The sequence below is a fragment of the Elgaria multicarinata genome, chromosome 22 (assembly GCF_023053635.1).
Source record: "Elgaria multicarinata webbii isolate HBS135686 ecotype San Diego chromosome 22, rElgMul1.1.pri, whole genome shotgun sequence".
Taxonomy (NCBI): Eukaryota; Metazoa; Chordata; class Lepidosauria; order Squamata; family Anguidae; genus Elgaria; species Elgaria multicarinata.
Genome location: NC_086192.1, coordinates 15,652,056 through 15,679,573, shown reverse-complemented (window position 1 = coordinate 15,679,573; position 27,518 = coordinate 15,652,056). Strand labels below are relative to the sequence as shown.

The 27,518-nt window shown below is 48.6% G+C and overlaps 1 protein-coding gene across 1 annotated transcript; it reads right to left on the bottom strand.

Annotated features, from left to right (window-relative positions):
* Positions 1-223: 223 nt before the first annotated feature.
* LOC134412692 (merlin-like) lies at positions 224-25,961 on the bottom strand. The gene is made up of 17 exons (XM_063146677.1): positions 25,849-25,961; positions 23,810-23,935; positions 22,616-22,738; positions 15,679-15,762; positions 14,696-14,764; positions 14,087-14,169; positions 12,862-12,937; positions 11,129-11,266; positions 8,354-8,428; positions 7,366-7,479; positions 6,375-6,497; positions 5,572-5,789; positions 4,606-4,711; positions 3,412-3,530; positions 2,952-3,111; positions 1,058-1,240; positions 224-703 (listed from the first exon to the last, which is right to left on the bottom strand). The coding sequence occupies exons 1-17, from the start codon at positions 25,936-25,938 to the stop codon at positions 668-670; spliced, it is 1,923 nt and encodes a 640-aa protein (XP_063002747.1). The 5' UTR covers positions 25,939-25,961; the 3' UTR covers positions 224-667.
* Between the last annotated feature and the right edge of the window lie 1,557 nt (positions 25,962-27,518).

Genomic DNA, 27,518 nt, shown 5'->3' with positions numbered 1-27,518 from the left:
AGTGGGGCTGACTCCGAAGTAACTTAACACAATTGCTGACGTAGCGGCAACTCGCTAGATCAAGTTCGCACCTTCACAGGACTGTTCTGCCTCCCTCAACACAGTGGTGTTGAACCTCAGGGCTGCGGGCCCGATCCAGTTCTCTACGTTCCCCCCCCAAAGGCCTCACTCTCCCAATTGTTCAGTGTTTTCCCCATTTTGCATTCCCCCCCCCCCGCTTTCAAAGAGGCTGAAATGCCACCCCTGAGATTTAGTTACTGGCAGTACAAGCTTTTCGCTAAAGTAGGGTGGAACGTTGGTCTCCTCGCCCACCACTGGGACGCAATCCCCAAGAGTTTCTCTGCATTAAATTCTGCCCTCGGGCTGAAGGAGGTTCAATTCCCCCGCCTTAACAAGTTTCTTCTTAACTATATACGGGGATGACGAATTCTCAACAAACAAAAATTCTAGCATGCCTCCAAGGGGGTGCAAGAAACGGTGGGGTGGAGGCCGCCCGGCCGCCCACCTCTGCTCCCTGGGTCACCTGGCATCTTCAGAATGAAGGACGCACCTTTAGAGGAACCAAATTGAAATTTGACAGGCTCCGGGAGGCAGCAATCTCTCCCGGATCTCAAAGCGGCCTTTGGTCAGACAGCTCACGAGCTGTGTTCCGTCACGGGGAGGCACTTCAGATATAGATCACATCTGTCTTGTGCTGCTGAACCTAAGTGGGGGAAAGTCACAAAGAAGGGAGACGAGAAAGCCTTTGGCTTGAAAAGGCAGAAACAACTCGAAGATATCTTAGAACTGGGAAAGGACATGAATCTATGGAGCAGGTAAGGAATCCCACACTGACATTAGGAAAGCAACAGCAGGGTTTCTTGGACTTCTTCTTAAAGCAGCCTTCCCCAAACAGATGTGTTGGACTGCAACTCCCATCCTCCCCAGCTCCCATCAAGCTGTACACCACGACCCCAAGATCTTAGTCAACGAAGTCAACTTAGCACTGCCAGCTCAGATCCCATTGGCTTCTATGTGAAGTTGACGTAACGTTCATCTGATCTTGTGACCCCGTTACCTTAATGTGCTTCCTGGGTCCTGTCCCCACATTGCTGGCAACCAGGGGATGGGTCTGGAAAGAGGGGTCATCTACCGGAGCTTTGCTCAGGCAGCCGTCCATCACACTGAGCGGACAGGCCAAGAAAGGCTGCTGCAGGCTCTCCAGCAAGTCTGTTCCAAAGGCGTTGATCCACGGAGGAGCCTTAAAAGAACACATCAGCCATGACCACAATACCTGAGGGAACGCCTCTCCCGACATGAACCTACCCGTACACTGCGCTCAATGTCTAAGGTCCTCCGAGTGCCTACTCCGAGGGAAGCTCGGAGGATGGCAACAAGAGAGAGGGCCTTTTTGGTGGTGGCCCCCCGACTGGAATGATCTCCCCGATGAGTCTCGCTTGGCGCCAACGCTGCTGTCTTTTCAGCGCCAGGTCAAGACTTTTCTCTTCTCCCAGGCATTTAACAACATATGCGAAGTTTGTTTTTTAATGGACCCCAGAACTGTTGCTGTCTAAAATGGATACTGTTTTATACTGTTGTTTTTATATTTTTAATGGTTTAAAATTTTGTATACTTGGAGAAGAGAAGATTGAGGGGAGACATGAGAGCACTCTTCAAATACTTGAAAGGTTGTCACACAGAGGACAGCCAGGATCTCTTCTTGATCCTCCCAGAGTGCAGGACACGGAATAACGGGCTCAAGTTAAAGGAAGCCAGATTCCGGATGGACATCAGGAAAAACTTCCTGACTGTTAGAGCAGTACGACAACGGAATCAGTGACCTAGGGAGGTTGTGGGCTCTCCCACAATAGAGGCCTTCAAGAGGCAGCTGGACAAGTATCTGTCAGGGAGGCTTTAGGGTGGATTCCTGCATTGAGCAGGGGGTTGGACTCGATGGCCTTGTAGGCCCCTTCCAACTCTGCTATTCTATGATTCTATGATAATGTTCACTATTTTTAACTTTTGTACCCAGAGAGCTTCGGCTATGGGGCGGTATATTAATTTAATAAATAAATGAACTTGGGCTTTATGGTAAACCAGGGTACATCTACACTGCACCTTTTGAACCCACCCGAAGTCACGGCCTTTCCCTCCCAAGAATTCTGGTTTTACAAAGGCACTGAGGACTCTTCGGTGTGAAATGCGCAGGCCCTTCACCGCCTGCCATTTCCAGAGTTCCTCCCTCCGGACTTGAGATGTGCCAGTGTCCGTGCCCACAGCTAGAGAAACGTGCCTCACGTAGGCTGCAATTGATCATCCGTGAAGTCACACTGGCCTCTAGGGTTCTGCAAAGAGTTCACTGTTGGGTCTCAAGTGAGCACCACTTGCTTGGGGGTCTTTCATGCAGAATCATCCTCAAAAGCACATGAGGCTGAAGTAGGGTCGTACAGGAATTCCGTTCCTGTTCGCAAACCATGTGGATGCAAACAGGAATGTAGTTTTCAGGATTTCCCCCCACAATTTCCCAAGCTTGCGTTCGCCTTCAAAACTGCACCTCGCGCAACTGCGCACTTCCGAAAAGGCGCATGCATCCATTCGCGCACTTGTACAAACGTGCAACCTCCACGAAACCTCATCTTTAGGCGTCAGCCTATGGGGGAGAATTGCACATTTCCAATTGGGGGGAGGGAAGTGGCGCTTGGTTTCGGGACCACAAAAGAGGTGAGATAAGTTTTGAAGAAGAATTCAGAAGACTCCAACAAGCTTTAACATCCGGTGTTTTCCCATCCTTTGGCTGAATTACGTTTTTAAACATCAGAGCAGCAAACACCAAGAGACGGCTTCATTAATAATAAAACCGTTTCTCTGAAATGTGTTCTCTCTTTGTGGATGCCAATCTTTGAGGCCTTTTGGGCTGATCCACAGACACTGAAAGCAAACGAAAAAATAAAACAGTTTGGATGCATTTGAACCTTGCAGGTCTTGCCCGGGGGGTCTTCTAAGGCCCTGAGGACCTCATTCCAGTGCGAGAGGAACCCGGCCTGCTTCTCTTCAAGTTTCAGAGCGTTGATTTCGGACTTGAGTCCTTTTAGCCGGTCTTCAAATCTCCTGCTCTTATCCAGGTAATCTAATCTGTGAGGCAGGCAAGAAAACAAAGAAACCAGGGGACGAGAGTGAACATAAAAAGCAGGTGAACTGTGCACACCTGGAAACGGGTGCCTGGGGCAGATGTTGGAAGACCAACAGCCTTGCTTTTGGGTTGAAGTAGAAAAAGCAGCCCCTGGTCTGGTAACCTCTGAACTGTGCACTACAACGGAACAGCTGGGTCCGTGCATAAATTTGCAGCAGCTGCAGAATTTGGCTCTATTTAGTGCAGAATGTCAATTTGTTTGCAGAGCGAAGTTCGCTCTGGCCGCGGCAGGACAAACCTACCTCTCTCTCTCGATCTCCAAGGAGAGACGTTTCAAGTCGATGTCTCTCAAATCCATCTTTACACAGCTTTTGTCAGCGCTGGGGTCAGCAGAGAAAGGCTGGGCGCACTTGGCAGCATGCTAAGAGAAGCAGCAACGTGAGCACATGTTCAGGAATGCATTTGGAAAACCCCGGAGGCTTTTAAAAAGAACGGCTTACACAGAGCGGGCAGAAGATCTCTCCTGGGGAGGCGTCCCACGAGTGGGAGAGGCCCCCCGCTGTTCCTTGCTAAAAACTTTTCCACTTTTAGAAATGCAGTGGTTTCATAATGCATGAGGACAAGTCAAATTGGGGTGCTGGAATGGATCCAGTCATACTGAAATCTAAAATCAAGGCTGTAATTAACGGGGGGTTTTGAGCCTCGTGTGGCGCAGAGCGGTAAAGCAGCAGTTTCTGCAGCTGAAACTCTCCCCACGGCCTGAGTTCGATCCCAGCGGAAGCTGGTTTCAGGCAGCCGGCTCGGGTCGACTCAGCCTTCCATCTTCCCGAGGTCGGTAAAATGAGTACCCAGTTAGCTGGGGGAAAGGTAATCACGGCCAGGGAAGGCAACGGCGAACCACCCCGCTATAAGGCCTGCCAAGAAAACGTCAGCGAAAGCTGGCGTCCCTCCAAGAGTCAGCAATGACTCAGTGCTTGCACGAGAGATTCCTTTCCTTTCCTATCTCTAGGAAACACATATTTATGTCAAAAGCTCTCCAGACATTGCTATGTTAGCCATTTCTTCATGCTTTCATTTCCCCCTGCTTAAAATCTAAATGATGTAAAGGGAAGTGTATACTATTAACTTGCGTATAAAAACATTGACAAATATTCCAGTGAAAATAACTTCCACATCAAGCAACGAATTTCTGGTTGCTTAAACCACCTTAAGTGCACTTGATTGATTTCACCCCCACATCTCCACCCCACTCCGGTTCCCTGACCTTGGAGAACTTCAGCAGAGCATGATCCTGGGGTCATTTGCGCATCCCTCGTCTCTTTCGAGAACTACACTTCCCAGGATCCTTTGCCAGGATCCGTGACAGCCCATGTGAATCTACATTATCGTTTCTCTAGCAGATGCTCCCTTTATTTAAAGCGACATCCCCCAATTAAATGGACCACCGCTGCTATTTCGCCGCCTGGTGCGCTAACCGACCAGAAGGGAAAACTTACAGGGGCTTGACTACGTTTGCTGACGTCTTGCAGCTTTTGCTTGGCTTTCTCCTCCGCTTCTCTGGCCTCCTGCAGGTCTTGTTTCAGATGCTCTGCTTCTTTCGCCCTGTCAAACCGGACCACCGTCGTGAGCACGCAGAGGCGCCGTTCCGAAAAACACGCCGCGTCACTCCGCCTTCCCCAACCTGGAGCCCTCCGGATGCATCGAACTACAGCTTCCAGCGTTCTTTATTATTTATTATTATTATTATTTATTTATATAGCACCATCAGTGTACATGGTGCTGTACAGAGTAAAACAGTAAATAGCAAGACCCTGCCGCATAGGCTTACAATCTTGACTGCTGGCCATGCAGGCTGGGGCTCATGGGAGCTGAAGTCCAAAACATCTTGAGGACCGGCTGTATCAGAGTGTGCCGAAAAGGCGGAAGCCAGAAACCGGCTTTTATAGGGACCATTAACCAAGAGGGAAACGTTGAGGTGCGTCTAACCTTGCTGTTGCTGATTTACTCAAGTCGACAACTGGCTATTCTACTGAAAGCAGCTCAGAAAACACACTCCTCTGTTCCCCCCTCAAAAAGGCAATGTTTCTTGGCAGTGGCAGCTCCAGGTTTTGGAGGGCTGTTGGGCCAGACCCCCTCCATGGCCCCCCTCCTTCAGTGAGTCTATCTTCCCACCACTGCCTCCTCCTCTTCCTCATCATGGAAGCCACTGGCTTCCGTGACAGGCAGGGAGCCAGGAGGCCGCGGCGTCGCCTGCTCCTCCTTTCCACCCCGGTTGCCTGGGCCGGAGCGAGAGGCAGGGGAGCAAGCCGGCTGCAATGATGAAGAAGAGGAGCAACTCCAGGGGGCGCTCTTGTCCGTGGGCCCCCGGCAGATGCCCAACCAGGCCTTCCCTTGGCGCCAGCCCTGCAGCTTGGGGTTTGGGATAGACCTGCACAGCCACCGCCACCCACGCCGGGCGTCACCTCCGGTCCGACTCCTTCACCAGCGTCATGGCAATGAGCTCCGCCTCCCGCATCTTCTGCTCCATCAGCCGCTTCTCTTCCTTGGTTTTCAAGGCGGCCAGCTCCAGCCGGTGCCGCTCCTGCTCAGCCTCGGCGGCGTTCTGGGCCAACAGCTTGGCCTCCTCCTCCGCGATCTGGGCCTTCTCGGCCAACAGCTCCGCGGCTGCCTCCGAACGGCGCTGGAGACGACATCATCATCATTATTATTATCATTATTATTATGTAATACCCGCCTCTCCCTCTGGATCGAGGCGGGGAACAACATTAAATACGATAAACTCAGAGCGAGTGTCACGGATGCTTTAGGGTGGATTCCTGCACTGAGCAGGGGGTTGGACTGGATGGCCTTAGAGGCCCCTTCCAACTCTATGATTCTAAGCCAATGAATCTCCTCCAGCAGGCCATTCCACAGTCTGGGGGCGGCAGAAGAAAAGGTCCTCTGGGTAATGGTTGTCAGCCTAGTTATGGCTGGCTGGAGTAAGTTCTCCCCAGAGGACCTGAGCGTGCGGGGCGGATTGTACGGGAGAAGGCGACCCCGCAGGTAACCCGGGCCCAAGCCATGCTGGGCTTTAAAAAGTGGTCACGGCCTTCAAGCAGGTTCAGGATAGAGTCAGCGTGCCGGCAGCTCCTAGAGCGTCCTTCCCCAACCTCGCGTCCTCCAGATGTGGCTGGGGAGGATGGAGGCTGCCATGCCACACACCTGAGAGGCACCAAGGTGGGGAAGACGACCTACTCCGAGGCCCCGTTGCCATGGCACCGCTCACCAGGGCCTCGTTGGCTTGCCGGGCCTCGTCCTCCACCTCGAAGAGGCGCCGCTCCAGCTCTTCCTTGGCCAGCTCGGCCTCTTCGCGCAGGAGCTTCTCCCTGGCCAGGCGCTGGTGCTCCGTCTGGGGGGTGAGCAAGCGTGGCCGTCAGCAGCGCCACCGCACAGCCGCATGAGTGATGGAGCATGGCCGTCAGACGCATGGCCTCCATCCCATCCCCACACAGTAGGACGAGAGAGGAGACGGACGGACGTCAAACGCGCACGTGCTAATTTAGATCATCGGTGGCCGATTGAGGGGGAAATGGCTAAAAAACAATTAGAGAGGCAGTGTGGCCTAGTGGTTAAAGTGTCGGACTGGGAGTCCGGAGATCCGGGTTCTAGCCCCCACTCGGCCACGGAAACCCACTAGGTGACGTTGGGCCAGTCACAGACTCCCAGCCCGACCCACCTCACAGGGCTGTTGTGAGGATAAAACGGAGAGGATTAAGTATGCCGCCTTGGAGGAAAAAGGCAGCATATAAATGCAATAATAAATAAATAAAATTTAAAAGAGAAGTGCAGTAGGGAAAGCAAAGACCGGGTGATCTGTGTACCTGCCTGCTCAGCCAGGCGTTCTTTGTCTTTAAACCAGACTAGGACTGGACAGCCCTTCAAATAGAGGACTGTCCTCCATAATGTAGGACACATCACACACACACACTGTCCTGTGGCATTTTTGATCCGCCTTCCCCAACCTGGCGTTGTCCAGGTGGGTTGGACTGCAATTCCCAATGGGAATGATGGGAGTTGCAGTCCAACACATCTGGCGACCACCGGCTTAGGAAAGGCTCGGAGACGGAAACACAAGAAATCTCTCTGCCCTTCAAGGCGCTGCAAAACTCATCCCAATTCACAGCGTCACAGAGAGCCCTTGATCTCTGCCCGCAAAGGGTAGCGGGTTCAAACTCTGCGATGGCCACCCGCCCTCCAGCCCCTGACGCAGACGTCACCTTCTTCCTGGCTTTCTCTTCCCGGGCCTGAGCTTTCATCTGCTGGATCTCGACAGGATCCACGCGCCTCCTTCTCATGAACAAGTCGTGGTTCCCGATGAAGAGCTGCATGATCTGAAGGAAAGGAACGCAGGAGACGCTCTTACCGGATCTGGCCAAGAGGGACTGAGCATCCCTCTTCTCCAACGGATGGGTCCAGGAAGGCCACAAGCGAGATGCAACAAGAAGAGCCCTTCTGCATGGGTTCTTCCAAAGCCAACATCCGCAGGTAGACTGCCTCTGAAGGTGAAGGCTCCGTTTCGCTCTCCTGGCTACTCCAAAGGCCTTTCGAGTCCAGCATTTCCAGAAACTACAACCCAGATGCCTCTGGGAAGGGTACAAGTAGGGCACGAAGGGAACAGACCTCCCTTTGCTCTCCGGCATTCTGCTAACCCCTATTTTTTTTATTTATTGAATGCATTTAAACCTCCAGCCACAAAAACGCTCCTGGTGTAGCTTACGTACAATCAATAAAAACAAGGCAGTCCCGGCTTATAGGACGACCATCGAAAAAGAGTCAAGGGAAAAGGGATTAAGGAGGGAAAAGACGGATTTCCGAATTCGAGTAAAAGGATGCCGGTGTCAGGATTGGGCCCCGTTGGCCAGGAACACACCCCCCCTCCAACTGAACATCACCACAGCAGCAGGACTAAACAGGCCCAGTATCAACACCAAGGCTGGGGGTGGGAATGGCGTTCCTCCTATCAGAAAATGACAGGTTTTCATAGCCACACCTGTTGGAGCAGGTGAAAGGAGAAAGCACAGAATATCATCCCCCATTGAGGAAGAACGAGGAATTCTGTGATTAACAAGCCAAAAGCTGCCCGAAGCCATTGGGACAGAGTGGGCTATAAATCAAATCAAAAGACAAATAAAACCGACACACACACACACACACACACACACACAGAAAAACCACCCTTGAGGAGGCAGGAAAGAATCTCCTTACCAGTTTATTGACTTTAGGCTGCGATGAGAAGAACTTAAAGACTTCAGCCTTCTTGTCAATGGGTTTAATTGTGAGCTGAAGAGAGCAAAGAGACAGGTGGGTGATCCTCATGGCTAAACACACACAGGTTGCTTCCACACGAAAGGCCTTTAGCACGGCCAAGGCGTCCATTGCTTTTATAAAATTAGACAGAGGTGGAATTAAAACAGACGTTCTACAGAGCGTTTGCTATTGCTCTACAGGATCCAGCAATTCTCATCCCTGTGGCAAAGAACCTCCTATAATGGTTACTCATAACTCCCATTCAGCAGAGGTCTTTTCCAATGTTAGTTAAAAGCTTCCTGTTTTCTGGTTCCAGACATTCTATTGCTTCCTGTTCACTATGGCTGTGTGTGTGTGTGTGTGTGTGTGTGTGTGTGTGTGTGTGTGTGTGTGTGTGTGTGTTAATGATCAATTACCCCAAATTCAGTCAGCTGCAGTTCCTTATAGGGGTGGGGTGCTAAATTATTTTCTTTTCGTTACATTTTTTCCTCTTTTCTTTCCATTATAGTAAAACAGTGCTGAACTTGCAAAGAGGAAGCTTTTCATAGAATCAGAATAGCAGAGTTGGAAGGGGCCTACAAGGCCATCGAGTCCAACCCCCTGCTCAATGCTGGAATCCACCTTAAAGCATCCCTGACAGATGGTTGTCCAGCTGCCTCTTGAAGGCCTCTAGTGTGGGAGAGCCCATCACCTCCCTAGGTCACTGGTTCCATTGTCGTACTGCTCTAACAGTCAGGAAGTTTTTCCTGATGTCCAGCTGGAATCTGGCTTCCTTTAACTTGAGCCCGTTATTCCGTGTCCTGCACTCTGGGAGGATTGAGAAGAGATCCTGGCCCTCCTCTGTGTGACAACGTTTCAAGTATTTGAAGAGTGCTCTCATGTCTCCCCTCCATCTTCTCTTCTCCAGGCTAAACATGCCCAGTTCTTTCAGTCTCTCTTCATAGGGCTTTGTTTCCAGACCCCTGATCATCCTGGTTGCCCTCCTCTGAACACGCTCCAACTTGTCTGTGTCCTTCTTGAATTGTGGAGCCCAGAACTGGACACAATACTCTAGATGAGGCCTAACCAGGGCCGAATAGAGAGGAACCAGGACCTCACGCGATTTGGAAGCTATACTTCTATTAACGCAGCCCAAAATAGCATTTGCCTTTCTTGCAGCCGTATCGCACTGTTGGCTCATATTCAGCTTGTGATTTACAACAATTCCAAGATCCTTCTCGTTTGTAGTTTAATGCACATTACAGTTTTGCCAAGTCAACAATTTGCAATTGTGTTTTATCGTAGGGGGGGCGGGTGGCTCCCAAAAACCCTGCTACCACCACAAATCATGTATGAAAAGAAAAAACTAGGAGTAGAACCATGTGCTGGTCTGCAACAATTGGACAATAAAGGTATTTTCCATTCCCTCTAAAAAAGCAAGTGAATACAATCCTAAATGTGGAAGAAACCATACACACAACACATTACCCTTGGAACCAACCCGAAGATACTTTGGTGAGTGATATGGAAAATCTAAATTGAACCACGATCCCCGCCCACAACATAAAACTGAGAACAGGTTATCTAAACAGCAAATGCTGCAGCCCATTAAGTTTAGATGCTTTCTTCATTTCGCCCAGGAGAGGATAAAATGTTCTTGACGTTTGGAAAGAATGGAATTGTGTTTTCAAAATCATCGTAGCAACATTAACAAAGGGTTGGACGATGACGACCAAAGATTTGTGAGGCTGAGTCATCATCACCCTTTTTCTGACCGTAGAGATGAGCTTATATAAAGTGGAAAATACTAAACTTATTTCTTCTTTTATTTAAAGAAATAAACAGGAGCATCTGTGCTGGGTTTGCCTGTCTCCAGTTCTGCCAACCTTAATGGTGCCAAAGATCCATCATAGAATCATAGAATAGTACAGTTGGAAGGGGCCTCTAAGGCCATCAAGTCCAACCCCCTGCTCGATGTAGAAATCCACCCTAAAAAGGTTGCCATATTCTGAATCCACAAAACCAGGAGAATTTTCTTTTGGGGACGAGGGTGCTAGGTTCTTTTAAAACAACAACAACACAGAGCACTATGTAAAGGTCTAGGGAAAGAAAGAAAGCTAAGCTTTAGTTATCTAACACTGCAATCCTATGTGTGTCTACTCAAAAACAAATCCTATTAAGTTAAATGGGACTTACTCCCAGGTAAGTATGCATAGGATTGCAGCCTAAAGCACTTAAGCACCTGCAAATAAATAATAGGCGAAGAACAGTTTAAGCAAACAAACAGAAAAAAAATGGCACTAAATTACATTTCTCCACTAGTTCTCAAAAGCTAGAGGAGACTTCAATATGGAGGCTGACACTCCACTGATCAGGCTCAAGGCACCATTTTGGAGGTTGGAACAGGAATCCGGGATTCTTGACTGGCTGGCCGGGACGTTTTGGAAATGCTTGGAAACCGTGACATTCCCGGTTTTCCAGGACGTATGGCAGCCCTAACCCTAAAGCATCCCTGACAGGTGGCTGTCTCACCTTATCTCATGATCAGGCCCAAAGGATTACAGGCAGCCGCCTTGCACTGAGTCAGAGCCTGGGTCCATCCAACCCAATATTGTCCACACTGTCTGGCAGCAGCAATGGCTTTCTAGAGTTTCAGGCAGGCGTTTTTCCAGCCTTACCTGGGGATGCTGCCAAGGATAAAACCTGGGAGGGGGGGCTCTTACCACTCAGCCGTGCCCACCCACCCCCTCCTACCTCTTTGTCACTGTAGGAAATGTTCCGGATGCTGCTCCACTCAAAAGACTTATTCGGAGAGAAGCGGTTATTGATGCTGTAAACATGGATCCCTTTGGCGTCCACCCCGAGCAGGAAGTCTGTGCGGTTCTTCTTTTGCTGCAGAGCGATTGAGCGTGAAAAATACAAGAACGGCCCCAGCATCGACAATGCCCGGCTTTGTAAAGTGGGCCAAAACGGGCATCCGGCCGTCCCAGGGTGGGCTGCTGACCCTCACCCCAGGGGATGCCCCAGGCAGAGAGGGGACGGGGCTTCACCTGCCCCCGGTTCCTCACCTGCTCTGCTCCAGAGCTCTGCAGTGCAGTGAACAGCCAGAGCACGCTCTCCTCTTTTAAATATCAAGGGAGACAGCACAGGCAGCCCTATAAACAGCATCAGGTTCCCTGAAGCTGGTGCCCTACAGATGTCTTGGGACTACAGCTCCCATCATGCCCAATTACGTACCCAGCTCAACCTTGCCCAACCCAGTGCCCTGCAGAAGTGCTCGACTACAGTCTTCAAATCATTTACTCCAGGCAGCAGGCACAAAGACTTCTGGCTTATAAATACCCCAAATAAATAAATACGGGCTATTTATTTATTTTTTAAAGCCATGCATTAGGGATGCAAAATCCCAGGCCTGCCCAGGAGACAAATCCTGCCATTCAGGGCTCTGCAGATGGCCCCACCCCCTTTCTCCGACCACCAATTGTTCCACGTTTTCCCTGCTTTTGTGCATTTCCACCGCCACCACCCATTCCGGAAGGCCGAAATGCCTTTCTGAAGACCGATTAGATGACGCAGCCGTTGCCTCGAAACCACTGCGGGGCTTTTCGGAGAAGCCCTGCTTTTTAAGAGCCGGGGACTTACCCTGACTTTTCAGGATGGAGTGAGGCGAACACGGCCATTCCGCCGTCTAACCTCACTCCGCCTTCGATGCAGAGACAGTTCCCAGGCAGAAGGCGATCGCCGCTTGGTCGCCATCTGCCTGGGCAGAGGGAGGGACCGCCATTCACCAGAAACCCCGCGATTTTCCTGCAGCATCGGAATTAGCCGCCCCCACCCCGAAACAGAGAAACTGTGGGGTTTCACTCTACAGGGGCCCTTCTCCGTGAGCCCCTGCCAAAGGAAGTGAGGCAGGTGGCTACTAGGAGCAGGGCCTTCTCCGCTGTGGCACCCCGGTTGTGGAATGAGCTCCCCAGAGAGGTCCGCCTGGTGCCTGCACTGTACTCTTTTCGTCAATACCAGCTGAAGACCTTTTTATTCTCTCAGTATTTTAACACTTAATTTTAACTTAAATTTAAATTTTACTGTTCTAACTCTGTATTTTAATCTTATATCAATTTTGCTGCGTGGTTTTTATCCTGGTTGTGCTTTTGATACTGTATTTTGTATTTGTGCTTTTCACCGGTTGGTTGTTTTATTATGGTTTTAATTTTTGTGAACCGCCCAGAGAGCTTTGGCTATTGGGCGGCATAAAAATGTAATAAATAAATAAATAAACATTGTGGCAGCAACTCTCCACCATAGAGGCAGCCCATGAGTTACCGCCAGTAAGAACTTAATCAAAAATCTGCTGTTATTTGGAGGGGGCGGGGCTCGCCTCCCACCGGTTTTGCTTTCAGCTCCACCCACTTCTAGAATACGGACTCCAGTGGCTTCTCCAAAACGGAATTCAGCCCTGGGCTTGAAATGCCGCTGACGCACATACTTACAGCGATAGGGAAATAATTCACCCCGTACATCTCCAGGTCTTGCGCGATTTTAAGGTAGTTCATCTCAGCTTCGTACCTAGAGGGAGAGGACGAGAGTGAGAAAAGGGCACAGGTAGAAATGGGCACCCCAGTCCAGGAAACTTAAGAATGGTGGCGGGAAAGAGGGAGAGGCATCGCCCGAAGTCAGTAAATATCGCTGGATTGTGACGGGGCTGTGAAAATAGAACAAAAGCCCTTCCCTTCCCAACACAACAGACCCTGTTCAGACGGCGCGCGAAGCCACGGTTAGGCCACTAACCCTTTTGCAGCAAATTTATTTATTTTAATTTTATTTATTACATTTTTATACTGCCCAATAGCCGAAGCGCTCTCTCACAAATGGCTAGTGAGTGTGTTTAAACCGTGGTTATGGAGCCGCCATGGTTAGGAATGGTTCACACAAGACAATAAGCCATCGTGTTTACGCTCAAAGTGCTTAGCCACCAAGTCTCCGCGTGTCGTCTGAACAGGGTCCGTTGTGTTGGGAAGGGAAGGGAATCCAGCAATATTTAATGACTTCACGCGATGCCTATCCCACTTTCCCACCAGCGCTAATCGCAGCGGTTTGCACGTTGTGACGAAACCACATAATTCGGCATCTATAAAAGTTGCATAAAACAGCGGCACCTGGAGCATCAAATCCAACTGGAACTGTTCGGCGGCAAAGTGTGCTTGTGCCAAGGATGCCTTAACTGTGAACAGCCTTAACTGTGCACAGCCTCCTCAGCAGGGGGCATTCCAGTTTCTCGGTGCCGCTGCCAAAAAGGCCCTGCCTCCTAGATCCGCCTGATGGCATTGGCCCAGAGCAGGGCCACAGCTGTTGACTTCAAAACTTGGGCAGAGTCATGGGGGATCATTCTTAAAGGCCCAAACCAGCATTCCCTCAACCTGGCCCTCTCCAGATGTATTAGATCGCAAGGCCCATAGTTCCAGCGAGCATGGCTGTTGGCTGGGAATTATGGAACTTGCGATCCAACACAACCTGGAGGGCACCAGGTTGCAGAAAGCTGCCCAAGACCATTCGGTATAACAAAGGGAACTGTTCTAAGTGCCAGCAACTAGATGAGACACTCCGAAGAATCAGCCTCCGTTCTCAGGACATCGAGCGGGCCTGGCGTCACTGTTCCCTCTGGGCTCCCTCCCTCCCGATCCCACGCCATGCTTTTCACCAAGGGTGCTCCCTTACCTGGCCACGCCCTGGTGCCCAGCGTACCAAGCCGTAATCCTCTCTTCCCACATGGCAGGCGTCATCTGATATTGACGGAGGACCTAGGAAGGAAGGAAGGAAAGGAAGGAAGGAAGGATTTTTGTTCTTCAAATCTTTGGGGTGTGGCTGCAGTCTTATCAGGTGCAGCTCTAACTGGGTCCCCCCACGTGAAGTCCCCCACACCTTCACCTGATGCCAGGAGCGTAGAAATACCGGTCCGCGGGTGAGATCCGACCCACCTGGAATCCCAAAACAGCCCCCTGAGGCTCCCCGGATGGCCACACACCCTTCCCTGCATCACAAGGTGGCCCTCCTTCCCTCGCTCCCTCCCCCCACGAGCGTTTGGGGGGCTCCTGGCTTTTGCACATTGTGCCCCCCTCCCCATTCTAGAAAGGCCTCCACGACGGCTGAATTACTGGCAGAAGGAGTTTTAAGCTGCGTCAGCCTGGGATTTGGAGTGTTTTTGACCCACGTTGTTTGGCCTTCGGTCAAAGGACTGAATGGCTCAATGCCTCCTGGGGTCAAGGTTGGGGAGAAAGGAGTGTGTGTGTTTTTATTTTATTTTGTACAGGAAACAAGAAAACTTACTCTCTTTGGCAAGAGCTCCTCTGGAGCCAGGAAGCCCGGTTTGTGCAGATTGGGGTCGTAGTCGCCATACTGTAATGAAAAGCGGGGCGGGGGGTGGGGTGGGACAGGTCAGGTGGGATCGCCGCTCTTCCACGAATTACCAGGGGGGTGTCGCCGCTGGTGGCTGGTGGCTCTGATGTCAGGGCAGTGGTGCAGTCGCTCTGCGTTTCAATCCGAACCAGTCCGAAATCTAATAGAACTCTCCAAGGTGCAACCCGAAGCTTCACACTTCGGAAAGTTCTTTTAGAGCTTGGACTGCTTCGGACTGAAATCTGACGCTTCGCACAAGCCATCACTCCACAGAGCCTGCGGGATGCGTTCATAGAATCATAGAATAGCAGAGTTGGAAGGGGCCTACAAGGCCATCGAGTCCAACCCCCTGCTCAATGCAGGAATCCACCCTAAAGCTTCCCTGACAGATGGTTGCCCAGCTGCCTCTTGAAGGCCTCGAGTGTGGGAGAGCCCACAACCTCCCTAGGTCACTGGTTCCATTGTCGTACTGCTCTAACAGTCAGGAAGTTTTTCCTAATGTCCAGTTGGAATCTGGCTTCCTTTAACTTGAGCCCGTTATTCCGTGTCCTGCACTCTGGGAGGATCGAGAAGAGATCCTGGCCCTCCTCTGTGTGACAACCTTTCAAGTCTTTGAAGAGTGCTCTCATGTCTCCCCTCCATCTTCTCTTCTCCAGGCTCAACATGCCCAGTTCTTTCAGTCTCTCTTCATAGGGCTTTGTTTCCAGACCCCTGATCATCCAAATGCTAAACAACACCATGTCGTGTTAATGAGTCACCATCAGGGTGACCTTAGAATCATAGAATCATAGAATAGCAGAGTTGGAAGGGGCCTACAAGGCCATCGAGTCCAACCCCCTGCTCAGTGCAGGAATCCACCCTAAAGCATCCCCGACAGAATAAAAGGTGACAACACAGCAATTTTAGAGCCCCACCTTGGCTTGAACGGCATAAGAAGCCAACAAAATGGTAGCCTCAGGAGAGCAGTAAATTTCTTCATCCAATATTTGTTTCTTAACCTAAAGCACAGAAAAGAGAAATGAAGGGGTGGGTGGGTGGAGGAAAACAAGAAAGAAAATAATCCAAAACTTTGCCAAAGTTTGAAAACAAGGCAATACACACCCAGACTTTGTCTTGGCCCCTGAAATGTAAGCGTTAGCTGAGTTACGAGGGGGAAAAGAAAAGGAAAGTGGCGAACTGAAGTCATACCATTAAAAAGATAGGAAGTATTTCAGGCAGCGGCCTCCGCTTTAAGCTACGGCGATCCTATGAAAAGGAGGACAGGGCTCCTGTATCTTTAACAGTTGTATTGAAATGGGGATTTCAGCAGGTGTCATTTGTATATATGGGGAACCTGGTGAAATTTCCTCTTCATCCCACCAGTTAAAGCTGCCCTCTTTTAAGTCCGGTCACTCTAGTATAGCCCCTGCAGCTTTAACTGTTTGTGATGAAGAGGGAATTTCACCAGGTTCTCTATATATACAAATGACACCTGCTGAAATTCCCTTTTCTATGCAACTGTTAAAGATACAGGAGCCCTGTCCTCCTTTTCATAGGGCCACCCTATTTAGAATCATAGAATAGCAGAGTTGGAAGGGGCCTACCAGGCCATCGAGTCCAACCCCCTGCTCAATGCAGGAATCCACCCTAAAGCCTCCCTGACAGAGGGTTGTCCATCTGCCTCTTGAAGGCCTCTAGTGTGGGAGAGCCCACAACCTCCCTAGATAAAGTCAGGAAATTTTTCCTGATGTCCAGCCGCAGAGTCACAAAGGGGATTAAGGAGTGTTCAAAATCTGGTTTAGTTGAAAAACTAAAGCTTGCGCTGTTGGGCAGTATAGAAATATAACTAATAGAAGTAAATAAATGAGCTGGACGTAAGAAGGCTTCTGCAAGCTGAGTCCAGCATTATCTTCTGGCAGTGGTGATTGTTTTCCCATTCTCTGGCCTTTCAAGGTAGACTGCCTTTGCCTATCGAAGCTCCACTTAGCTACCCTTGGTTTTAATATGGGGGAGGATTCAAACATTGATTCCCCAATCTGCCGTCTGAAACTGAGTGGCCGGAGGAAGCCACACACTACAGCGCTGAATGGTCCGCGTGGTCCGGGTTCAACGGAACCTACGTGCACATCAGACATATGACTGATCTTCAAGCCAACGCTTTCGTGCAGCCCGTTCGTTCGAAGCCTGTTAAGTTACACAGATGTCTGTACATGTTTCCACCCACCTACCCCGAGCGCACATTTTGCTGCAGGTGTGTGATCTTTGATGCTTCGCGTCAGGGGAACCCTGCAAGTTCAAATTTGTTGCTTCGCCTCCTGCTTTTGTGTTTATTTTGGCACTGGAGAAATTTCCCCCTCTGCCTCCCGTTCCTCAAAGTCAAAGCAAGCTGAGGCAAGTCCCCGTGAAGAAAGAGAAGGACGGGTGGAAAGGACGGCAGAGGAGGAGGAGGCCTCTCCGAAGACGGCAGCTCAACACAAAAGAATCGTCAAGGTGCTTCTCAAAAAAACCAACCAAAGTGCCCCAAGAGATTCTGTTCCATCCAGCGGATTAACTCTTCAGAGGAAATGAAAGGTGGTTAGAAATCTCTACAGGCACAGAATTCAACTGGCTAAATCAGCCTTCCTCAACCTGGGGCACTCCAGAACACATCTGGAGCACCCCAGGTTGAGGAAGGCTGGGCTAAATGAAACCGAAGACGTGAAATTCCCCATCTTCTCTCATCATTATCCAATATCCACATAGTGTGTCGTCTAGAATATATAAACACACACAGGAAAAAAATGGGTTCTAGGCTTAACAGAATACAAACTACTGATAAGAACAAAGTTAAGGGCAATGAAATATACCAAATTTAGTACAATACAGATAAACACAAAACAGATTAATGCAAAACAGATAAACTAAAAATAACAGTATTATTTTTATTTTACAAAGGAGCACTTGTGGTTCCAAATTTTACATCCAGTGAATTACTTAAAAAGGACCACTTGGAAGAGCCCAGTTTTTTAGTAGTTCCTTGGATGTAAAAAGCCAGGTTTATTTTTATTTATTTATTTATTATATTTTTTATACTGCCCAATAGCCAAAGCTCTCTGGGCGGTTCACAACATGGCTAAGACATGGCTTTTTAACAGAGCCTTTGATGGCTAAATCCACTCCGCCTGCACACTGTTAAATTGGATTTTACTGTTTTAAAAATTCATAATGGTTTAATTTGTTTTAGAATTGTATATTTATTCTATTTTATATGTATGGTTTTATCTGTACGCCGCCCTGAGATCCTTGTGATATAGGACGGGATATAAATGTTTTAATAAATAAATAAATAAAATAAAATTTGGAATCACAAGGGCTTCTATGTAAAAAAATACTGTTATTTTTAATTTATCTCGTCTGTATTAAATTTGGTATATTTCATTGGGTTCTTGTCATTACTAGAATATAGCGGATAACGTTATTTCGGCTCCATATGTCTCTTCTCAGCAATGGTCTCTCCCCTTCTTCCTGGACCTGCTTTCTCCTGGCTTCCCTGCCTGTACCCTCTTTCCTCCTTCGACCGCTCAGTCTTCCTTTCACCTCATGCTGATAAACCTGCCACCACTTCTTCTTCTTCTTCTTCTTCTTCTTCTTCTTCTTCTTCTTCTTCTTATTATTATTATTATTATTATTATTATTATTATTTATTTATTTATATAGCACCATCAGTGTACATGGTGCTGTACAGAGTAAAACAGTAAATAGCAAGACCCTGCCGCATAGGCTTACAATCTCACCCTCATGGTGCCCTGCTCCCACTGCCGGCTCTGCCCCTGTGTTTCGGCCCCTTTCCTTTCTTCCAAAACAGGGGTGTTGAACCTCAATCAGCCCGAGGACCGTATTCAGTTTCAGAGATGCTCTCGGGGGCCGCATCCCAGTGGTGGGCGGGGCCAACAGCAAACGGAGGCGGAGCCCCAAAATACCAGCATTTCTTTTTACGCTTAAAGCACTTTCTGACAGTAACTAAGTTATAATCCAGTACCCCATAAATTACTCTGGTTATGTACAAGTCTTCTGTTCTACTCTATTGTGTATAGCTTGTATTGTAAGATGTCATTGTGAATATTGGCTAAAACCTATTTTGGTTGCCTCAATAACACGGAATAATGGGCTCAAGTTAAAGGAAGCCAAATTCCAGCTGGACATCAGGAAAAACTTCCTGACTGTTAGAGCAGTGTGACGGTGGAATCAGTTACCTAGGGAGGTGGTGGGCTCTCCCACACTAGAAGCAGCTGGACAACCATCTGTCAGGGATGCTTTAGGGTGGATTCCTGCATCTAGCGGGGGGTTAGACTCGATGGCCTTAGAGGCCCCTTCCAACTCTGCTATTCTATGATTCTATGACTTTGAACTAAGTTATAAGAGAGAGATTTTAGATTGGGGAAAAACGTGGCCAAAGTTGAGAAATCTCCTAATGATTGGCAGTCAGTGGGGACGGGGGCGGATTTAGGGGAAGGGGGACAATCCCAGGAGGTCTGGATTTGCTCCCAGGCCCGAGGTGCCCACCTCCGGCTACAAAAGCACGCAGCTTCTGGATCCTGGTTTTGCACCACTTCACTTTCTCCGACGACTTCTCCGACTTGTGTTCTACTGTCTAATCGTCTGTGTTCCTTCTGCTGCACTTCCTCTGCTCCTTTTAGCTCTCCGACGTCCTGGGTCCGCCGCCCCGCCAGTCTCCCGGGGCACCGTCTTCTTGCCAAACAACATCCAGCCCCTCCTCTCTAGAACACCTGCGGGTGGATTTTCACATCCGCCCACACACTGGCAAATAAGGGCCGGCAGTCAAAGGCGCCCATAAAGGCAGGGAGCGGCTGCACCACGCCCTTGTTCTCCACGTCCTCCTCACCCAAGGGGTCCCGCTCAGGGGGGGCTTCCCGACGGAGGGCTTCAGCCTCAGCAACCAGGAGCCCATGCTCCAAGGCAGCGCACGTGGCAAGTAAGGCAGCATTGCCAGCAAGTGAGCAAACGTATGTGTTCAATAACACAATAATTATATCCCAGTTTGGAGTCTGATCTTACTCCCACTTTCAGACAGACTGCACGCACGTGCATTCCTGCTTTTTCCACCACCTAGCCTGATGAAGACTTCTGGAAGACTAGAAAGCTTGCACAGTTATGTGGGGTTTTGCATGTTCCTCATGAAGGCATTACTCAACCGTGGATTTTAGATGGCTTTCTTCCTCCACGGACCAACATGGCTACCTTTCAGGGTTGTTGTTTTATATATATCATAGCAAAGTGTCTGGAGTTGCCTTAAGAAGACGAAAAAGCACAATGCTGTGTATGTTTAGACAGGGGGAAAGTCCTACAGTTCCCAGCATGCTGGGAGTTGTAGGACTTTTTTCTGCCTGAACGTACATAAGAACGTAAGAAGAGCCCTAGTGCTGGATCAGACCAAGGGTCCATCTAGTCCAGCCTTCCTCAACCTGGGGCGCTCCAGATGTGTTGGACTACAACTCCCAGAATGCCCCAGGGGCTGGGGCATTCTGGGAGTTGTAGTCCAACACATCTGGAGCGCCCCAGGTTGAGGCAGGCTGGACTAGTCCAACACTCTGTTCACCACAAACAGGACATGAATGCAACAGTACCCTCCCGCCCATGTTCCCCAGCAACTGTTGAATATAGGCTTTCTGCCTCTGTTACTGAAGAAAGGGCTGTGCCCTGACCGGTTTATCCAGTGGTGTAGTGGTAAATTTTGACGTGCAGTCCCCATAACCACGTTCCCAAGGAGGGTGAAAAACTGCAGGCACCTGTGTTGATTCATATCAACAAACCAGTTCTAAGAGTTTTCATCTGCTAGGAGGAGGAGGAGGCCTTCTGTAAAGTGATTTGGTCTCAATTGCCTATTTTACATTAAACCACCCCAAAATATATCCATTACAACAGGATATAGATAGATAGATGATAGATAGTCATTGGGGGGGGGGATAGGATTCAAAACCTTGGATAGCTTCTTTAGAGTTCTGGATGGTTCTGACTGAAACCCAGAATGGATTCACTGCCCCACCAGAATCAGAGTCACCAGCCTGGCATTAGTGTGGGGCCACCACCGAGAAAGCCCTATCCCTGGTACCTGCCGGTCAAATGCCTCTTTCTGGTGGGATGCTATGAGCATTATCACACCAGCGTTATACTGTGCAATCACTGCGAATTGCATGCAAAAGACTCAGAAGTTTCCCACCTTACAATCTGCTTCGATTGTGAAGTACTCCCATGCATTCTGCTTTAATTGTGCTTCAAAGGCAAAAGATTTGCTGTATTTAGCCCCTACTTTTTGAGCGTATCTTCCAAGCCGCCGCTGGGGCACAGGAGCAGGATTTTAAAGAAATGCTTACATCTGCGTAAGCTTTAAAGAAAAAGACACCAAAATTGGCACAGTAATAGATATTAGGGAGAGCTTTAAGCATACCAAATTTGAATTGAATTGGGTCATTTGTTGATTTTTTAATGATTTTTTACATTTCCCCCCTTAAACTCACTTCCTGGTATACAAAAGATCGCTGTCGCCCGGTAGCAAAAACAACAACCGCGAAAGCTTAGTGCCACGGGGATAATCCGAGGGAAGCAGGTACGTGGGGTGAAGCTATATATGAGTCATGGCTCATATAGGAACAGGGGGTCTTTTGGATAACTTCTACCCAAATTGTGGGATTCCTGACAAGGCCTGTACTCCAGTATGGAGCTTCCTGGCCCTGCTGGTGCACCTTGTAGGTACTACCTGTTCACCTGCTACCTCCAAGCATGCAAGAGTGTGGAGATAAAGCGGCGTCCTCCACTCGCCTCGGGTTCTCCCTCTTGGCGACTAGGTGGATCGGGCCCGGCGCGCGATGGAAAGTGGATGGGCAGTAATGCCAGTGGCAAGGAATCATAGAATAGCAGAGTTGGAAGGGGCCTACAAGGCCATCGAGTCCAACCCCCTGCTCAATGCAGGAAGCCACCCTAAAGCATCCCTGACAGAGGGTTGTCCAGCTGCCTCTTGAAGGCCTCTAGTGTGGGAGAGCCCACCACCTCCCTAGGTCACTGGTTCCACGGTCGCACTGCTCTAACAGTCAGGCTTCCTTTAACTTGAGCCCGTTATTCCGTGTCCTGCACTCTGGGAGGATCGAGAAGAGATCCTGGCCCTCCTCTGTGTGACAACCTTTTAAGTATTTGAAGAGTGCAGTCATGTCTCCCCTCAATCTTCTCTTCTCCAGGCTAAACAGGCCCAGTTCTTTCTGCCTCTCTTCATAGGGCTTTGTTTCCAGACCCCTGATCATCCTGGAAGACACAGGCCCACTCAGGGATGGATACCCACTGAGGGCCCACCCCAAAACAAAGGCACAGTGAATCACAATTCCTTTGCACACCTATATTCCAACCCCCCATGTAAGGTCCTTGACGGAAGGTCAACTGGTGCAGCTGCAGCCGCACACCAGAGGACCTTTCCCTTTGCCGCCCCTCAGCTGCGGGTTAAAATGCGCCTGCTGACTACTTTGAATGTCTTTAAAAGTGCGTTAAAGACTCTATTATTCCGGCAAGCCTTCCCTTTTTAGAACCTTATTGCTGACTGTTATGCTATATGGTTTTATTGATTGCTTTATCTTTTTAAATTGTTCTTAAACAATTTTTATACTGCCTATGGTATTGTTTTCTTGATTGTTTTATCTTCTTTAAATTCTTTTAACTTTGTAGGCTGCCTAGAGTATTCTGTACATAGGTGGGATATTAATAATAATAATAATAATAATAATAATAATAATAATAATAACAACTACAATAATAATAACAGCAACAACCCCCAAAAGGTAAATGTGACATTTCAAAGCCAGCTTGAAAATAAAAGAAATACCTTCTGACCTGCAGGAAGAAGAGGTGTTGGGTGATCTCTTGCAGAAGTTCTTCTTCAACTTTCTCCGGGTAAAACTTTGCCAGGAAACAGAAGCCCATTGGATCTTCTTTGGGAATGTCCTGATCCAAAACCTGTTTAAAAATGAGAAAACCAGAGCACTGAGCAGGGAAGAACTGGTACGGCAAAGAACGCCAGCCAGGAAGCTGCCGTTTTCGGATCTCGCCTTTGCCATGAACTCATGGGGCAGCCTTGAGCTGGCTGGGGATGGTGGGGTTTGTTGTCCAACACATCGGAAGGGTGTCAGGTTGGGAAAGCAAAGCCCTGCTCTGTCTGGGTCTCAGCCTCACGCCCCAGACCCCAATCTGCAATATGGAGGAGACAATAACGCTTCCTTCTCTTACAGGTTAGGACAGGCAGAGCAGGAAGGGCTTTTCTAGGACGTGAAATTTGGAATTTGAAGTGGGGGCATGTTTCACATCCTTAAAAGTGCTCCTCAGCTTCTCTCCCAAGGCTGGTTTCGTCATGCCAAAGAGAAATGGACCCATGTCAGGGTTTTAAAACGGAAAGACAGGCAGGGAAGGGAGCTTATAATGGTATCCCTGACTTTGTCCCTCCAGAATTGTACAAATTGTGGGGGTGGCTTTCCTACCCCCCCATGTTTTAACCACTGCCCCCTGAACGGCAGCCTTTCCTCACCAGCTGCCCTCTGTTTTGAACTACAAATCCCACCAAGCTGGGTGGGGCAGATGGGAATTGCCATCCAAAACACCTGGAGGGGGTAGGCCACAGCAGGCATTTTGAATAGTCAAGCCTCCACCACAACGTGGCGCGTCATCCGCCACAATCCACCGCGGCTTGACTGTTCAAATGGCCACCGTGGCCATTTAAGCCACGGTGCGCCGCAGCGATCATCCAAACCAGGTCAGTGTCACTGATGAAAACCAGGGATGAAACTAGCAATGCTTTCTCCCGAACTTTGTCAGTTTCAATGGGAAGCAGATGGCAGAACAGTGAAGATCATGGTGGTGAGGTCATCTAGAACATGACTGATTTCAAGAAAACCCTGAGATCCACCAGAGATCCACAAAAGCCAGAAAACCACTAAATGATTGTGTTTAGAGAGCAGCCCACCCCCTGGGCTGAGATTCTCCACTCTTGCTATAAAAGCTCTTTTGTTCCAAGCTCTTGTTCCACATCCAGACCTTTCTCTCCATCTTGAGCCAAGTGACCAGTCCTTTGATCGAATACTGCAAGCCGAAGAACCACGATTCCCTCAGACCCAAAGCGCGACACACCTGGTCAAACAGGTCTTTCCCCTTCCATTTCACCTATGGATGGAAAGGCAAAGGGGGGTGGGAATATTAAAAACAGATCACGGTCGCAGAGTTGGATCTTAGAAAGGCATGCCCATCTCCCTCGGTGCCCTGAATGCGCGATTCCAAACATGGCTTTAATCAGAGTGCGCACAACTTCTAGCAAGCACAGAAAAAGGCACCATGTACATTGATGGTGCTATATAAACAAATAAATAAATAAATAAATAATAATAATAATAATAATAATAACAATAGCCTGTGATGCTGTGCGCGGGCGTCACTTTCATGATTTCAGCTTTAAAATCAAGTATCAAGTTCCCAGTCCTTAGGGCTGAAAATGTGCAAGGCAACGCCAGGAGCCGGAGAGGTGAGTGAACCCAAGTTTCAGGAGACAAGGGGAAGGAATTATTTATTTGTTTATTCTGTTCTTAATTCACCCAATCACCAGTGTTCTCAGGGATTCAATTTGCAGGGGAGCAACAGTCCAAGGGAGTATCCGGCTCACGGGTAGGGATGTACGAGAATTTTGTTCCTGTTTGCAAATCACGCAACCATGACAAGGAACGTCAGCAGAAGCGTAATTCTCAGGGAATTTCCAGAGTTTCCCAAGCTTGCATTCATGTTCAAAAAATGCACATCCCCCACCGGCCCCCCAAAAACCCCACATAGGGCTTCAGCCTGATGCACCAGGGCTCCTCTGTATAGTTTAGCGTTCCATCCGCACCAGGGCTAACCGTGGTTTATGCTGCCTGGATCCCTGGTTAACCATGGTTTGCAAGTTGTTGCATGCTGCATACCTGCGATACATGCTCTGCCCTCCCAGAATTGCAAGCTTGTGTTTTGTAGCTTTTCTCCTCTTTAGCAAACGCCAGTTCTGCACAAACGCGTTTATACGGTGCCCCCGCCTCCCACGCAGTCACGGATACATTTCATCCCATTTTGCTGGTTTGACAGTAGGAAGAACATTAAGGCTATAATTTTTGATCAGAATGAGTAGTTCAGAGACTTTTGTTGACAGAGCCAAAGCGGCTTCAAAGGCAGGCCTCAACAGCATGGAAGAGAACATGCCAGTTCTTATTTTACTTTATTTATTTATTCCTGGCGCAAGAGATACTTAAATTATGCTCCTCTTTAAACAGTCAGGCGGCGTTTGCTAAACTTGTTTACAAAATCAAAAACTGGAATCACTCTGCACTTTTATACCAAGGAAGACGTTTCCTTTCAGAGCGCCTACCCATCCCGACCTTCCATGTCACAGATCTGGACGTGCCTCCCAACTGGAAAGACGCAAGCCGAAAGCAGCAAAGAAGCAATGAGACGTCTCCGTAGAGGTGACAGGGCAACACTGCTGTATGTCTCTGCTGAGAATGACGACACAGCAGAAATTTACCTGCCCTGAAGCAGAGGCTGATGGGAAGGAGGCCAAGGTAGAACTGTCATTCATGGAGAGACACAGCAGGGAGCCTCGAACTGCTGGACTAACTTCTCACAGAATACTAACAGCTCTCTCATGCCACTCCAGCAAAACAGCTTGGAAAGAACAGGATTCAGCAGAATCCAGCACTAAGACTTCTACCAAAAGGATTACACATCGGAATACGTCTTTATATTATTCTAAACATCCCTGCACACAGAAAACCAGCATGTCAGGGGAAAGGATTCAGCCCAGTCTCCCCCAACCTGGTGCTCTCCAGATGTGTTGGACTGCAATGCCTTGGAGCTGATGTCTTAGAGCTGAAGTCCAAGACATCTGAAGGGTACCAGGTGAAGGCTGGTTCACCCTCATCATTTCCATGATATCCTAGATTTCTATGTGAAGGGAGATATTTTTTGTGGTAGGGGTACTCTGAAATATGCAACCCTTCCCACACACATCTTTACATATTCAGGTAAAAATTTGATTCTGTTCTCCCCGTAAAAATTACCTCACAGCTGAACTCCATCTCAGCGTCCATCGTGGTCACTTTCACTTTGAACATTTTTGGCTGCTTTTTCTTCAGTCCGGTGATGGACATCTTTTTAAGGGTACAGGAGAACCGCACCTAGGACTGTGCAAGAGAAGCAGCCACATGAAAAGGAACGTTACACGATAGACCGCGCGATGCTATGCGTGTTTATGCAGGAGCGTGGCCCTCTCCCACGGCTTGACCCCTTTGCAACAGGTACTCAGGAATACTGCTTTTGAACCTGGAAGTTTCACTATGCTATACTGTCTGGGGGATGTTGGGAAATTGTAGGACTTTTTTCTGTCTAAACATGCATTTTTTTAAAAAAAAGTTTCAAAAGCAGCAAAAAAAATTGAAAGCATTTATTTTTTAAAAAGCAACTAAAACATGGGGAAAGATTATTTCAAAATGTAGCATCAAACATGTCGCCACAAATAAAACAAGCAGCGGTCAAAATTTTTTTTTTAAAGGCCTGAGAGAATACGACTTGAATTGGAGCCCAACATACCTGCAGAGTGCCAAGTTGGGGAAAGTTGTTATACTCTTACCCCCATTCAGGTGATGTTCACCTGTTCTGCCCATCACAAAAACATCTTGCTGGTACTTTGAACGACATCATTTTCCTTTCAAGTGAACGGTGTGGGCAAAAATGGCCCAGTTAAAATGTGGATAGCTTGTCCGGAAATTCAGAGAAATGCTTTACAGGAAGGATCCACTCCAAAGCCCATACATTAACCAATTCCTGCTTTAATGGATGGTGCCAATAGAATCCTAGAATCATAGAGTTGGAAGGGGCCTCTAAGGCCATCAAGTCCAACCCTCTGCTCAATGCAGGAATCCACCTTAAAGCATCCCTGACTGTCCAGCTGCCTCTTGAACGCCTCTAGTGTGGGAGAGCCCACAACCTCCCTAGGTAACTGATTTGATGTTTGCAAGGATAAAATGAACGTGAAATCCGCTGGCAAGTCCGGATAACTGGCGGAAACTGGGAAACCGCCCATCTGCTCCTTGGCCTCTAGCTTCACTATGCCCATTTCCTCACAGTGCATCTGCTTTGCTTTCATGTGTATGTCCTCGGTGAACATCGTACAGTTATAGCCCACCCTGCCCTAAGGTGTTCAAGGCTGTGCACATGGTTCTTCTCTTCCCCACCCCAAAAAATAACAACCCCGTGGGGTAGGCAGTGCTGGATTTAGGAACCAGCCAAGAAAGCCATGACTTAGGGCTTCCTATTAGGAGGGACCTCTAAAGATATTGGAGGTAACAAAGATGTATGATAATTGAAATCGCTTTGGCTTAAATACGTTTGACTTACAGCAGAATTGCCTTATATAGAGAAAGGTTTGCTACACAGACTAAAAAATATTTGCATCCTGCCTTTCCACCAGACATAGGCCTCCGAGACAGCTAGCAACAAAAACTTAAAATGAGGGGTTACAATAAAAACAGAGCCGGAGGAATAAATACACAAAACAGCCAATAAGTAGAAGAATATCATTTAAAAAAAAATAGCACTGTTTAGATGCCACCAAGGGATTGGGACATAAAATAAAAATTATTGGTATTTAAAAGATAACAATGTGAGCACTTGCAGAAGACGCTGAGAGATGATTTTTTAGAACCTCGGTGCCACCACTGAGAAGATCCTG

What these genes read in the sequence shown, in the direction of transcription:
- LOC134412692 (XM_063146677.1), bottom strand. Translation starts at nt 25,938, where the DNA reads ATGTCCATCACCGGACTGAAGAAAAAGCAGCCAAAAATGTTCAAAGTG. An exon ending in AGCCTAAAGTCAATAAACTG is followed by an intron (nt 7,480 to 8,353) that starts GTAAGGAGATTC and finishes CCTTTCCTTCAG; the next exon opens with ATCATGCAGCTCTTCATCGG. An exon ending in GGCAAGCCAACGAGGCCCTG is followed by an intron (nt 5,790 to 6,374) that starts GTGAGCGGTGCC and finishes TGTCGTCTCCAG; the next exon opens with CGCCGTTCGGAGGCAGCCGC.